The following is a 13,696-nucleotide window of genomic DNA, read 5'->3' on the forward strand; positions in this document are numbered from 1 at the left end:
CCATCCACCAGGTAGGACTACCACTTCTCCCAGACTGTATCCATCCACCAGGTAGGACTACCACTTCTCCCAGACTGTATCCATCCACCAGGTAGGACTACCACTTCTCCCAGACTGTATCCATCCACCAGGTAGGACTACCACTTCTCCCAGACTGTATCCATCCACCAGGTAGGACTACCACACACAGAGCGTGCGTTCACAGTGCATTTTTGCAGTGTACAATCAACACTCAAAGAGTTCATTTTACACACTACCTCAGATCACAAATGGTCCCACTCTACAGAGTGTAAAACATACTCTGATTATAATGTTACATTTGAGTGTTAATGGAACACTCTGTAATGTAACAGATTAACACTGTTACAGTAAGTCATTTTGGGTGTTAATGGAACACTCTGTAATGTAACAGATTAACACTGTTACAGTAAGTCATTTTGAGTGTTAATGGAACACTCTGTAATGTAACAGATTAACACTGTTACAGTAAGTCATTTTGAGTGTTAATGGAACACTCTGTAATGTAACAGATTAACACTGTTACAGTAAGTCATTTTGGGTGTTAATGGAACACTCTGTAATGTAACAGATTAACACTGTTACAGTAAGTCATTTTGAGTGTTAATGGAACACTCTGTAATGTAACAGATTAACACTGTTACAGTAAGTCATTTTGGGTGTTAATGGAACACTCTGTAATGTAACAGATTAACACTGTTACAGTAAGTCATTTTGAGTGTTAATGGAACACTCTGTAATGTAACAGATTAACACTGTTACAGTAAGTCATTTTGAGTGTTAATGGAACACTCTGTAATGTAACAGATTAACACTGTTACAGTCAGTCATTTTGAGTGTTAATGGAACACTCTGTAATGTAACAGATTAACACTGTTACAGTAAGTCATTTTGACTGTTAATGGAACACTCTGTAATGTAACAGATTAACACTGTTACAGTCAGTCATTTAGGGTGTTGTTATAACACTGTATGGTTTAAAGCCTCATTTGCATATTTCCCATTGTGCATTTTCTTTTTGATTGAATTGTAGAGTTACTTTTTTTCACCTTTATTTAATTAACCAGGTAGGCCAGTTGAGAACACCTTTATTTAACCAGGTAGGCTAGTTGAGAACACCTTTATTTAACCAGGTAGACAAGTTGAGAACAAGTTCTCATTTACAACTGCGACCTGGCCAAGATAAAGCAAAGCAGTTTGACACAAACAACAACACAGAGTTACACATGGAGTAAAACAAACATACAGTCAATAATACAGTAGAAACAAGTCTATAGACGATGTGAGCAAATGAGGTGAGATAAAGGGGGCGAATGTTATCTTTAAAATTGTACTTTATGACAATACATTACATTCAGTACCAGTCAAAAGTACAGTTTTTACTATTTTCTACATCATAATAGTGAAGACGTTAAAACTATGAAATGACGCATATCATGTAGAATTATTTAGTGACCAAAAAAGTGTTAAACAAATCTAAATATATTTTAAATTTGAGATTCTTCAAAGTAGAAGAATCCCTTTGACTTGATGACAGCTTTGCACACACTTGCCATTCTCTCAACCAGCTTCACCTGGAATGCTTTTCCAACAGTCTTGAAGGAGTTACCACATATGGTGAGCGCTTGCTGGCTGCTGTTCCTTCACTCTGCAGTTTAACTCATCCCAAACCATCTCAATTGGGTTGAAGTCGGGTGACTGTAGAGGCCAGGTCATCTGATGAAGCAGTCCATCACTCTCCTTCTTGGTCAAATAGCCCTTACACAGCCGGGAGGTGTGTTGGATGATTGTCCTGTTGAAAAACAAATGATAGTCTCACTAAGCGCAAAACAGATGGGATGGTGTATCGCTGCAGAATACTGTGGTAGCCATGCTGGTTAAGTGTGCCTTAAATTCTAAATAAATCACAGTGTCCCCAGCAAAGCAACCCCACACCTCCTCCCGCAAGCTTTACGTTGTAAACCACACATGCAGAGATCATCCATTCACCTACTCTGCATCTCACAAAGACACAGCAAATTTGGACTCCAGACCAAAAGACAGATTTCCACTGGTCTAATGTCCATTGCTCGTGTATATTGGCCCAAGCAAGTCTCTTCTTCTTATTGGTGTCCTTTAGTAGTGGTTTCTTTGCAGCAATTCGACCACGAAGGCCTGATTCACTGGGTATCCTCTGAACAGTTGATGTTGAGATGTGTCTGTTACTTGAACTCTGTGAAGCATTTATTTGGGCTGCAATCTGAGGCTGGTAACTTTAATGAACTTATCCTCTGCAGCAGAGGTATCTCTGGGTCTTCCATTCCTGTGGCGGTCCTCATGAGAGCCAGTTTCATCACAGCGCTTGATGGTTTCTGTGACTGCACTTGAAGAAACTTTTAAAGTTCTTGAAATGTTCCATATGGACATCATGTCTTAAAGTAATGATGGACTGTCAATTCTCTTTGGTTATAGGGCTATCTTGCCGGGAAAATGCTAATGATTGGCGTGGCTGTTTTACTCTACCTATCGACCTATATCTACTCTGTAAATAATAACTTTGGTTGTTAACAGTTCTTCTACACCATTGAGTGTTAATTTCACTATTACTGAATCAACACTACAATGTTACACAGAAAAATCATCACACACACACACACACACACTATAGCTGCCCTATACAGCAGTGTGTGTGTGTGTGTTATACCACACACTGTTATACCACACACTCACACAAACACACACACCTTGTTATTAACCTGTTTCACATCCCAATTCAAATCTTTATCATTGGAAGATGATGATCATGTACCTTGAATCATTGTCCTCCCAAATGTCAGGGTTGGGGTCAATTCCAATTAAGTAATTTGAATTGAAAACTTAAAAAGTGGGAAATAAATAGCTTATTAAGTTTATTGAGAAATTGAAAATAGATAGCCTTTAAATTAGAATATCAATGTACTTCTTATATTGACCCCAGCCCTGAGAAGTATTCCTAACTAACCCCCAATGTTAAAGTCCCTGAAGTATTCCTAAAGTCCCTGAAGTATTCCTAAAGTCCCTGAAGTATTCCTAACTTACCCCCAACGTTAAAGTCCCTGAAGTATTCCTAGCTACCCCCAACGTTAAAGTCCCTGAAGTATTCCTAGCTACCCCCAATGTTAAAGTCCCTGAAGTATTCCTAACTACCCCCAACGTTAAAGTCCCTGAAGTATTCCTAGCTAACCCCCAACGTTAATGTCCCTGAAGTATTCCTAAAGTCCCTGAAGTATTCCTAGCTACCCCCAATGTTAAAGTCCCTGAAGTATTCCTAACTACCCCCAACGTTAAAGTCCCTGAAGTATTCCTAGCTAACCCCCAACGTTAATGTCCCTGAAGTATTCCTAAAGTCCCTGAAGTATTCCTAGCTACCCCCAACGTTAAAGTCCCTGAAGTATTCCTAAAGTCCCTGAAGTATTCCTAGCTACCCCCAACGTTAAAGTCCCTGAAGTATTCCTAAAGTCCCTGAAGTATTCCTAACTACCCCCAATGTTAAAGTCCCTGAAGTATTCCTAACTACCCCCAATGTTAAAGTCCCTGAAGTATTCTTAGCTACCCCCAACGTTAAAGTCCCTGAAGTATTCCTAAAGTCCCTGAAGTATCCCTAACTACCCCCAATGTTAAAGTCCCTGAAGTATTCCTAGCTACCCCCAACGTTAAAGTCCCTGAAGTATTCCTAAAGTCCCTGAAGTATTCCTAACTACCCCCAATGTTAAAGTCCCATGAAGTATTCCTAACTACCCCCAATGTTAAAGTCCCTGAAGTATTCCTAACTACCCCCAATGTTAAAGTCCCTGAAGTATTCCTAGCTACCCCCAACGTTAAAGTCCCTGAAGTATTCCTAAAGTCCCTGAAGTATTCCTAACTACCCCCAATGTTAAAGTCCCATGAAGTATTCCTAACTACCCCCAACGTTAAAGTCCCTGAAGTATTCCTAAAGTCCCTGAAGTATTCCTAACTACCCCCAATGTTAAAGTCCCATGAAGTATTCCTAACTACCCCCAATGTTAAAGTCCCTGAAGTATTCCTAGCTACCCCCAACGTTAAAGTCCCTGAAGTATTCCTAGCTACCCCCAACGTTAAAGTCCCTGAAGTATTCCTAAAGTCCCTGAAGTATTCCTAGCTACCCCCAACGTTAAAGTCCCTGAAGTATTCCTAGCTACCCCCAATGTTAAAGTCCCTGAAGTATTCCTAACTAACCCCCAACGTTAAAGTCCCTGAAGTATTCCTAGCTACCCCCAACGTTAAAGTCCCTGAAGTATTCCTAAAGTCCCTGAAGTATTCCTAACTACCCCCAATGTTAAAGTCCCTGAAGTATTCCTAACTACCCCCAATGTTAAAGTCCCTGAAGTATTCCTAGCTACCCCCAACGTTAAAGTCCCTGAAGTATTCCTAGCTACCCCCAACGTTAAAGTCCCTGAAGTATTCCTAAAGTCCCTGAAGTATTCCTAACTACCCCCAATGTTAAAGTCCCATGAAGTATTCCTAACTACCCCCAATGTTAAAGTCCCTGAAGTATTCCTAACTACCCCCAATGTTAAAGTCCCTGAAGTATTCCTAACTACCCCCAATGTTAAAGTCCCTGAAGTATTCCTAGCTACCCCCAACGTTAAAGTCCCTGAAGTATTCCTAGCTACCCCCAACGTTAAAGTCCCTGAAGTATTCCTAAAGTCCCTGAAGTATTCCTAACTACCCCCAATGTTAAAGTCCCATGAAGTATTCCTAGCTACCCCCAACGTTAAAGTCCCTGAAGTATCCCTAGCTAACCCCAAACGTTAAACGACCTACTTCTCCGCCTCAGGTCGTACCCTCTGGCTATCCCTCCTAAGCATAGCTGAGCCGAACGCCTCATGAGCAGAGCTTTTGCTTTTTATTGATCTCTTTGTTTCCCATAGCTGGAAGGGCACAATATTTTCTCCAACCTGACTTCCATTGAGTACGAGCAAGTTCTAGAGGTCATCCACAAGGCCATCATCGCTACAGATCTGGCGCTCTACTTCGGCAACCGCAAACAGCTAGCTGAACTACTGAGCACTGGAGCTCTGGACCTGGACAACCACCAACACAGGTCAGAGGTCACACACACACACACACACACACATACACTGGACCACAACAACCACCAACACAGGTTAGTGGTCACACACACACACACACACACACACAGACACACACACACACACACACACACACACACACACAGGACCGCAACAACCACCAACACAGGTCAGTGGTCACAACACACACACACACACACACTGGACCGCAACAACCACCGGCACATGTCACAGGTTAAATAAGAGCTCTCACACTAAGTAGCTGAACTGAACCAAGCCAAATCAGACCAAGCTTACTGAGCTACCATGGTTACACATCCACTATAGTTACTGGAACCGTGCTGAACAGGTCAACGTAAAGAGAGAAAAAAAAACTATTTTATCACACAGTGTTTTGGGTCAGCATCACTGTGTTTTGGGTCAGCATCACTGTGTTTTGGGTCAGCATCATGGTGGTTTGGGTCAGCATCACTGTGGTTTTGGGTCAGCATCACGGTGGTTTGGGTCAGCATCACGGTGGTTAGGGTCAGCAGCACGATGGTTTGGGTCAGCATCATGGTGGTTTGGGTCAGCATCATGGTGGTTTGTGTCAGCATCACGGTGGTTTGGGTCAGCATCACTGTTGTTTGGGTCAGCAGCACTGTGGTTTGGGTCAGCATCACGGTGGTTTGGGTCAGCATCACGGTGGTTTGGGTCAGCATCACTGTGGTTTGGGTCAGCATCACGGTGGTTTGGGTCAGCATCACTGTGGTTTGGGTCAGCAGCACGATGGTTTGGGTCAGCATCACGGTGGTTTGGGTCAGCATCATGGTGGTTTGGGTCAGCATCACGGTGGTTTGGGTCAGCATCACTGTGGTTTGGGTCAGCATCACTGTGGTTTGGGTCAGCATCACAGTGGTTTGGGTCAGCATCACGGTGGTTTGGGTCAGCATCACGGTGGTTTGGGTCAGCAGCATGGTGTTTTGGGTCAGCATCACTGTGGTTTTGGGTCAGCAGCACTGTGGTTTGGGTCAGCATCATGGTGGTTTGGGTCAGCATCACTGTAGTTTGTGTCAGCATCACTGTGTTTTAGGTCAGCATCACGGTGGTTTGGGTCAGCATCACGGTGGTTTGGGTCAGCATCACAGTGGCTTGGGTCAGCATCACGGTGGTTTGGGTCAGCATCACGGTGGTTAGGGTCAGCATCACGGTGGTTAGGGTCAGCATCACGGTGGTTTGGGTCAGCATCACGGTGGTTTGGGTCAGCATGACATCAGTTAGAAAAGACTAATCAAATCAGGGGACAACTACACTCATTCTCATGCATCTGGAAATACAGTGCATTAGGTAAGTATTCAGACCCCTTGACTTTTTCCACATTTTGTTACATTACAGCCTTATTCTAAAATTAAATAGCTTTTTTTCCTCATCAATCTACACACAATACCCCATAATGACATCACAATACCCCATAATGACATCACAATAACCCATAATGACATCACAATACCCCTTAATGACATCACAATAACCCATAATGACATCACAATACCCCATAATGACATCACAATACCCCATAATAACAAAGCAAAAACTGTTTTTTAGACATTTTTGCAAACGTTAAAAAAATAAATGAATGAAATATTACATTTACATAAGTATTCAGACCCTTTACTCAGTACTTTGTTGAAGCACCTTTGACAGCGATTACAGCCTTGAGTCTTCTTGGGTATGACACTACAAGCTTGGCACACCTGTATTTTGGGAGGTTCTCTCTTCTCTGCAGATCCTCTCAAGCTCTGCCAGGTTGGATGGGGAGTGTCGCTGCACAGCTATTTTCAGGTCTCTCCAAAGATTTTCAATCAGGTTCAAGTCTTGGCTCTGGCTGGGCCACTCAAGGACATTCAGAGACTTTTCCCAAAGCCACTCCTGCGTTGTCCTGGCTGTGTGCTTAGGGTCGTGTGTAGATTGATGAGGGATTTTTATTTATTTAATCCATTTTAGAATAAGGCTGTAACGTAACAAAATGTGGGAAAAAGTCAAGGGGTCTGAATACATTCGGAATGCGCTGTAGATATAAATAAATCATAAATAAATAAAAACAAATACTTCTCTTTCCCCAGGGACCGTGTGATTGGTCTGATGATGACAGCATGTGACCTGTGTTCCGTTACCAAGCTGTGGCCAATCACGCGACTCACAGCCAATGATATCTACGCTGAGTTCTGGGCTGAGGTACAGTAGTATAACTCACCACACTCAACCACCTAAAGGGTTCTTTGTTTGTCCCCAAAAGAGAACCTTTTTAGGTTCCAGGTAGAACACTTTGATGGTGAAAGGGTTCCACGTAGATATCCTATGGGGACAATTGAAGAACCCTTTGTAGTTCTAGATAGCACCTTATTTTCTGAGTGTACTACAATACTACTGTTGTAAAGAGTTCATCAATTCATTAATAACGAATGAATTATGAATGAATTATTAATGAATGAATGGGCTTTGAATGAATGGGTTATTAATGAATGAATTATGAATGAATGGGTTATTAATGAATGAATTATGAATGAATGGGTTATTAATGAATGAATTATGAATGAATGAATGAATGAATGGGTTATTAATGAATGAATTATGAATGAATGAATGAATGAATGAATGGGTTATGAATGAATGGGTTATGAATGAATGGGTTATTAATGAATGGGTTATGAATGAATGGGTTATCAGTGAATGGGCTTTGAATGAATGGGTTATGAATGAATGGGTTATGAATGAATGGGTTATGAATGAATGGGTTATTAATGAATGGGTTATTAATGAATGGGTTATGAATGAATGGGCTTTGAATGAATGGGTTATTAATGAATGGGTTATTAATGAATGGGTTAGGAATGAATGGGTTATGAATGAATGGGTTATTAATGAATGGGTTATTAATGAATGGGTTATTAATGAATTGGTTATGAATGAATTGGTTATGAATGAATTGGTTATGAATGAATGGATTTTGAATTAATTATGAATGAATGGGTTATGGATGAATGGGTTATGAATGGATTATGAATGAATGGGTTATGAATGGATTATGAATGAATGGGTTATGGATGAATGGGTTATGGATGAATGGGTTATGGATGAATGGGTTATGAATGAATGGGTTAAATAATGAATGGGATATGAATGAATGGGTAATGACAAAGGAATGACTCATAGTTCTCAAAAGATCATCAGGTGTCACTGTTTTCCATCCTACCTCTTCTATCTTCCTCCTCTCTTCCTCTCGTCCTCTCCTCTCTCTTCTCTCTTCCTCTCTTCCTCTCACCTCCTCTCCTCTCGTCCTCTCCTCTCTCTTCCTCTCACCTCCTCTCCTCCTCTCCTCTCCCTTGTCTCTTCCTCTCTTCCTCTCTCCTCTCTAATAACTATTCTCTCCCTTCTCTCTTCCTCCTCTCTTCCTCTCGTCCTCTCCTCTCCCTCTATTCTCTTCCATTCCTCTTCGTTTCCTCCACTTCTTCCTCTCCTTCTCTTTTCTTCTCCTCTTGTTCTTCCCTTATTCTGCTTCCTCCTCCTCTCCTTTTCCTCTCCTCTCTCTTCTCCTCCTCTCCTCCTCCTCCTCCTCTTTTCTACAGGGGGATGAGATGAAGAAGATAGGTATACAGCCCATCCCTATGATGGACAGAGATAAGAAGGAAGAGGTTCCTCAGGGGCAGGTAAGAACTACACACACACACACTAAGAACATTACCTAGGCTGCGTCTCATTCTGGCAGGATGTGCCCCTTGTTCCCGCCCCTTTACTGACCTGAGACAGGTGTAGGTGGAAACAACAGCTCCACTCCACGTAGTTTACATCATGTTGCTTTTCCCATCCAGTCCCATCAGATCTGTGGACTTTTTTTTAGGTCGTTGTCGGAAGACATTGTTGTTCTTAACCAACCACATGCATTCTCCTTGTCTGTTTCTGTAGGTGGGGTTCTACAATGCTGTTGCGCTCCCATGTTATACAACCTTATCTGAGCTCTTCCCCCCTTCTGGCCCTCTTCTACAAGCCTGCAAGTGAGTAACATACAATACACCAACCACACAGACTATATATTACATAGACTACTTACCATATATTACATAGACTACTTACCATATATTACATAGACTACACACACCATATACTACATAGACTACACACACCATATACTACATAGACTACACACACCATATACTACATAGACTACACACACCATATATTACATAGACTACACACACCATATACTACATAGACTACACACACACACACACACACACACACACTGTCTTCCTACTGGCCTTTTGATCCTAGTATGATTATTTTTCCACAGGGAGAACCTTGGCCAGTGGGAGAAGATAGTGAATGGAGAGGAGGAGGACAGTGGAGTGAGAGGAGTGTGGGCTCCGTCAGAGCCTGTTGACCCCAGGGTAGAGCCTGTTGACCCCAGGGCAGAGCCTGTTGACCCCAGGGCAGAGCCTGTTGACCCCAGGGCAGAGCCTGTTGACCCCAGGGCAGAGCCTGTTGACCCCAGGGCAGAGCCGGTTGACCCCAGGGCAGAGCCTGTTGACCCCAGGGTAGAGCCTGTTGACCCCAGGGTAGAGCCTGTTGACCCCAGGGTAGAGCCTGTTGACCCCATGGTAGAGCCTGTTGACCCCATTGTAGAGCCCAGCATAGAGGAACCCTCTAACCCTGACTCAGGCCCTGTGAAGGTGGACAACTGACTAGTAGTGAAGCCACTGCTCGCCCTCACTACCACGCAAGTCAATACGCCCCCCTCACTACCACACGCCCTCACTACCACACGCCCTCACAATGTCCCCTGCCAGCAGGTGTGTGTACTTCCTGTCTGGACTTCCTGTGTCAGCGACTCAATTCCTTCTGCAACAGGAAGGGGCGGGAAACATGCGTAGGGACGAGGGAAGATGATTGGTGGATTTACTGACAAGGGGATTATTTTCAGAAACACACAGTTACCTCATTGGGTGAGGGAGGAGAGGAGGTAACACAGACGTTGTCACCACTCCCATAGACATGGACGGAGGACCGCAGGGGTGTGTTCATTAGGTACCAAACGCAAACAAACTGCCCCGAAACAGGGAGAGACTACCTGGACCGGTCCAATAAGAAACAGTTGTTTTTTACGATTTCCGTTGCAAAATGTTTTGCACTGATGAATACAGCCGAGTGGGGATTCGGCACCAATCACCTGATCCACCAACCACCTGATCCACCAACCACCTGATCCACCAGTCACCTGATCCACCAATCACCTGATCCACCAACCACCTGATCCACCAACCACCCGATCCATCAGTCACCGGATCGACCAGTCACCGGATCGACCAGTCACCTGATCCACCAACCACCTGATCCACCAACCACCTGATCCACCAACCACCCGATCCATCAGTCACCGGATCGACCAGTCACCTGATCCACCAACCACCTGACCCACCAACCACCTGATCCACCATTCACCTGATCCACCAACCACCTGATCCACCAACCACCTGATCCACCAACCACCTGATCCACCAACCACCTGATCCACCAGTCACCTGATCCACCAGTCACCGGATCCACCAACCACCTGATCCATCAGTCACCTGATCCACCAACCACCTGATCCACCAACCACCTGATCCACCAACCACCTGATCCACCAACCACCTGATCCACCAACCACCTGATCCACCAACCACCTGATCCACCATTCACCTGATCCACCAACCACCTGATCCACCAACCACCTGATCCACCAACCACCTGATCGACCAGTCACCTGATCCACCAGTCACCGGATCCACCAACCACCTGATCCATCAGTCACCTGATCCACCAACCACCTGATCCACCAACCACCTGATCCACCAACCACCTGATCCACCAACCACCTGATCCACCAGTCACCTGATCCACCAATCACCTGATCCACCAACCACCTGATCCACCAACCACCTGATCCACCAACCACCTGATCCACCAGTCACCTGATCCACCAGTCACCTGATCCACCAGTCACTTGGGAACCAGTCACCTGATCCACTCCACTTCTTGGGAACCAGTCCAGATCTTTCTGAATAGATCTGTATGTCTGCGTTTTTGTTTGTTTTGATTTGATTTTAATGTTAATCCAATGTTATTGTTTATTTTGGCTGGTTTGTTTTATGTTCTGGATATGCAGAGGCCTTAGTCTTTACACTCTAAACCTTTATATTAAAAGGCTAGAGGTGAAATGTGGACTGTTTTGTTTATTGGTTCTGACTTTATGAAACGGTATCTCCTAAAGCACTACTTTTGACAAGGGCCCAACATAACTAATATAAATTCCTCATAACTTCTGGACAAATTATCCCCCTGTAGGACCTGGTCAAAGATAGTGCACTCTGGAGGATATATTTTGTTTGTTTGCTTGCTGTGGTAGACTGACTGACTTATCCCATGCCAAACTACTTGGAAGGAGGTTGTTGGTTCTAAAAAAAGAGAGAGACAGAAAGAATGTTTATCATGTTGTCGAAAAGAAGCCTCTAGAATGTCTTCTAGAATGGTTTTTGTCACTTTGAGCAAAAAAAAATAATGTTTTTGGAGTACTTGAATGAAGACATACAGAACATACATATTATTCTATTCAGAGATGGCAAAACAGAGCAGAAATCCCCTCACGGCGTCTTATTATCAAAGCACAGACAGACTAAATGTGACCCAGCGGGGCTGAGTTAGATAATGTTAACACTTAGCTGGCCGTGTCACATGAAAGTCACAATGTTCCATGCAGAATTGGCCCCTAGACCTGGGTTCAAACAACATTTAAAATAATTTAAAATACTTTATCTGGGCTTGATTGAGCTTGCCTGGCATAATGGAATAAATTGAGGAGTTGCGAGTTTAAACCCCGCCCATCTATGCAGACTAAAGCAATCACTAAAAGTATTTGAAAGATTTCAAATCGTCTTTGAACCCAGGTCTGCACCCCACAGAACACAGAACTTTGGGCAATCAGTCTAGGTTCTAGAACACAGAACCATGGGCAATCAGTCTTTTAGGTTCTAGAACACAGAACTTTGGGCAATCAGTCTTTTAGGTTCTAGAACACAGAACCATGGGCAATCAGTCTTTAGGTTCTAGAACACAGAGCCATGGGCAATCAGTCTTTAGGTTCTAGAACACAGAGCCATGGGCAATCAGTCTTTAGGTTCTAGAACACAGAACCATGGGCAATCAGTCTTTTAGGTTCTAGAACACAGAGCCATGGGCAATCAGTCTTTAGGTTCTAGAACACAGAGCCATGGGCAATCAGTTTTAGTCTGTTTTTAGGCTTTCCTTGTAGCCTGGTCCCAGATCTGTTTGCACTATCTTACCAACTAGAACAGCTCCTGAGTCAAGTCCAATGGCTGTTCTCTGCACAGAGTTCTTAACACACAGGAGGAGCAGGACAGACACACATTGATACAGTATTTATAAAAATCGATTGATAGCCAGAACATTGTCAAGATGGCCGACATAAGGAGTGCGATCTTTCTTTTCATTGCTTTACCCATTATGCCATTCACATACAAGTATCATTTTGTGAAAAATAGTATATACCTCAATAACCTGAGATCGACAGTAATGTTCTTTGATATTTCCCTGACTATTTCCTGTTTTATTCATAAAGCCGTTGAGATACATTAAATTAATATGATTTAATATTATTTAATATTTAATATGATTTACCCCAGTGGATAAAATGTCAAGATGCAATCTTTTTTTTCTCACTTTTTTTGCAAAGTTGTTTGCAATTCTCTGCAATTCAAACTGTTTTTGTGAAGAGCTGAGGGATGGGGCTGTAGAAATGAAACCACTCTCAATATAAGCAAAGACAGCTATATATGCAAGGGACTGACCACCCATGATATCAAAAGGATAGTATTAGCCATGTTTTGAGGCTATACAGTAAGATAAGCTAAAATGTTGGTTCTGATAAGGGTACTTACAGTTGAACTAAGCTCATGAGCCATTTACAAGTAATATTCGTAAAGGATCAATGCATATACAGCTTCGGAAAGTATTCTACTATTCCCCTTAACTTTTTCCACATTTTGATACGTTACAGCCTTATTCTAAAATGTCTTAAATTAATTAAAGCAAATCGTCAGCAATCGACACACAATAGTCTATAATGAAAACTAAAAACTTTTATTTTTAAACATTTTTGAAAATGTATCATTAATAAAAAACAGATACCTTATAATAATATAAGTATTCAGACCCTTTGCTATGAGACTCAAAATTGAGCTCAGGTGCATCCTGTTTCCATTGATCATCCTTGAGATGTTTATACAACTTGATTGGAGTCCACTTGGTGGTAAATTAAATTGATTGGACATGATGTGGAAAGGCACAAACCTGTCTATACTGTAAGATCCCACAGTTGACAGTGCATGTCAGAATAAAAACCAAGCCATGAGGGACATGATTGTGTCAAGGCACATATCTGGGGAAGGGTGCCAAAACATTTCTGCAGCATTGAAGGTTCCCAAGAACACAGTGGCCTCCATCGTTCTTAAATGGAAGAATTTTGGAACCACCAAGTCTCTTCCTAGAGCTGGCGGCCCGGCCAAACTGAGCAA

At 42.9% G+C, this 13,696-nt stretch overlaps 1 protein-coding gene across 1 annotated transcript in view; it reads left to right on the top strand.

Annotated features, from left to right (window-relative positions):
* The window catches only part of LOC115127045 (cAMP and cAMP-inhibited cGMP 3',5'-cyclic phosphodiesterase 10A-like), a 129,020-nt gene extending 118,292 nt beyond the window's left edge, over positions 1-10,728 (top strand). The window contains exons 18-22 of the mRNA XM_065002334.1: positions 4,929-5,101; positions 7,193-7,304; positions 8,696-8,776; positions 9,033-9,121; positions 9,418-10,728. Coding sequence (XP_064858406.1) covers positions 4,929-5,101; positions 7,193-7,304; positions 8,696-8,776; positions 9,033-9,121; positions 9,418-9,808 — 846 coding nt within the window. The 3' untranslated portion in view covers positions 9,809-10,728. The remainder of the gene's footprint in view (positions 1-4,928; positions 5,102-7,192; positions 7,305-8,695; positions 8,777-9,032; positions 9,122-9,417) is intronic.
* The last annotated feature ends 2,968 nt before the right edge of the window (positions 10,729-13,696 follow it).

Source organism: Oncorhynchus nerka, linkage group LG16, assembly GCF_034236695.1.
Source record: "Oncorhynchus nerka isolate Pitt River linkage group LG16, Oner_Uvic_2.0, whole genome shotgun sequence".
Classification (NCBI taxonomy): domain Eukaryota; kingdom Metazoa; phylum Chordata; class Actinopteri; order Salmoniformes; family Salmonidae; genus Oncorhynchus; species Oncorhynchus nerka.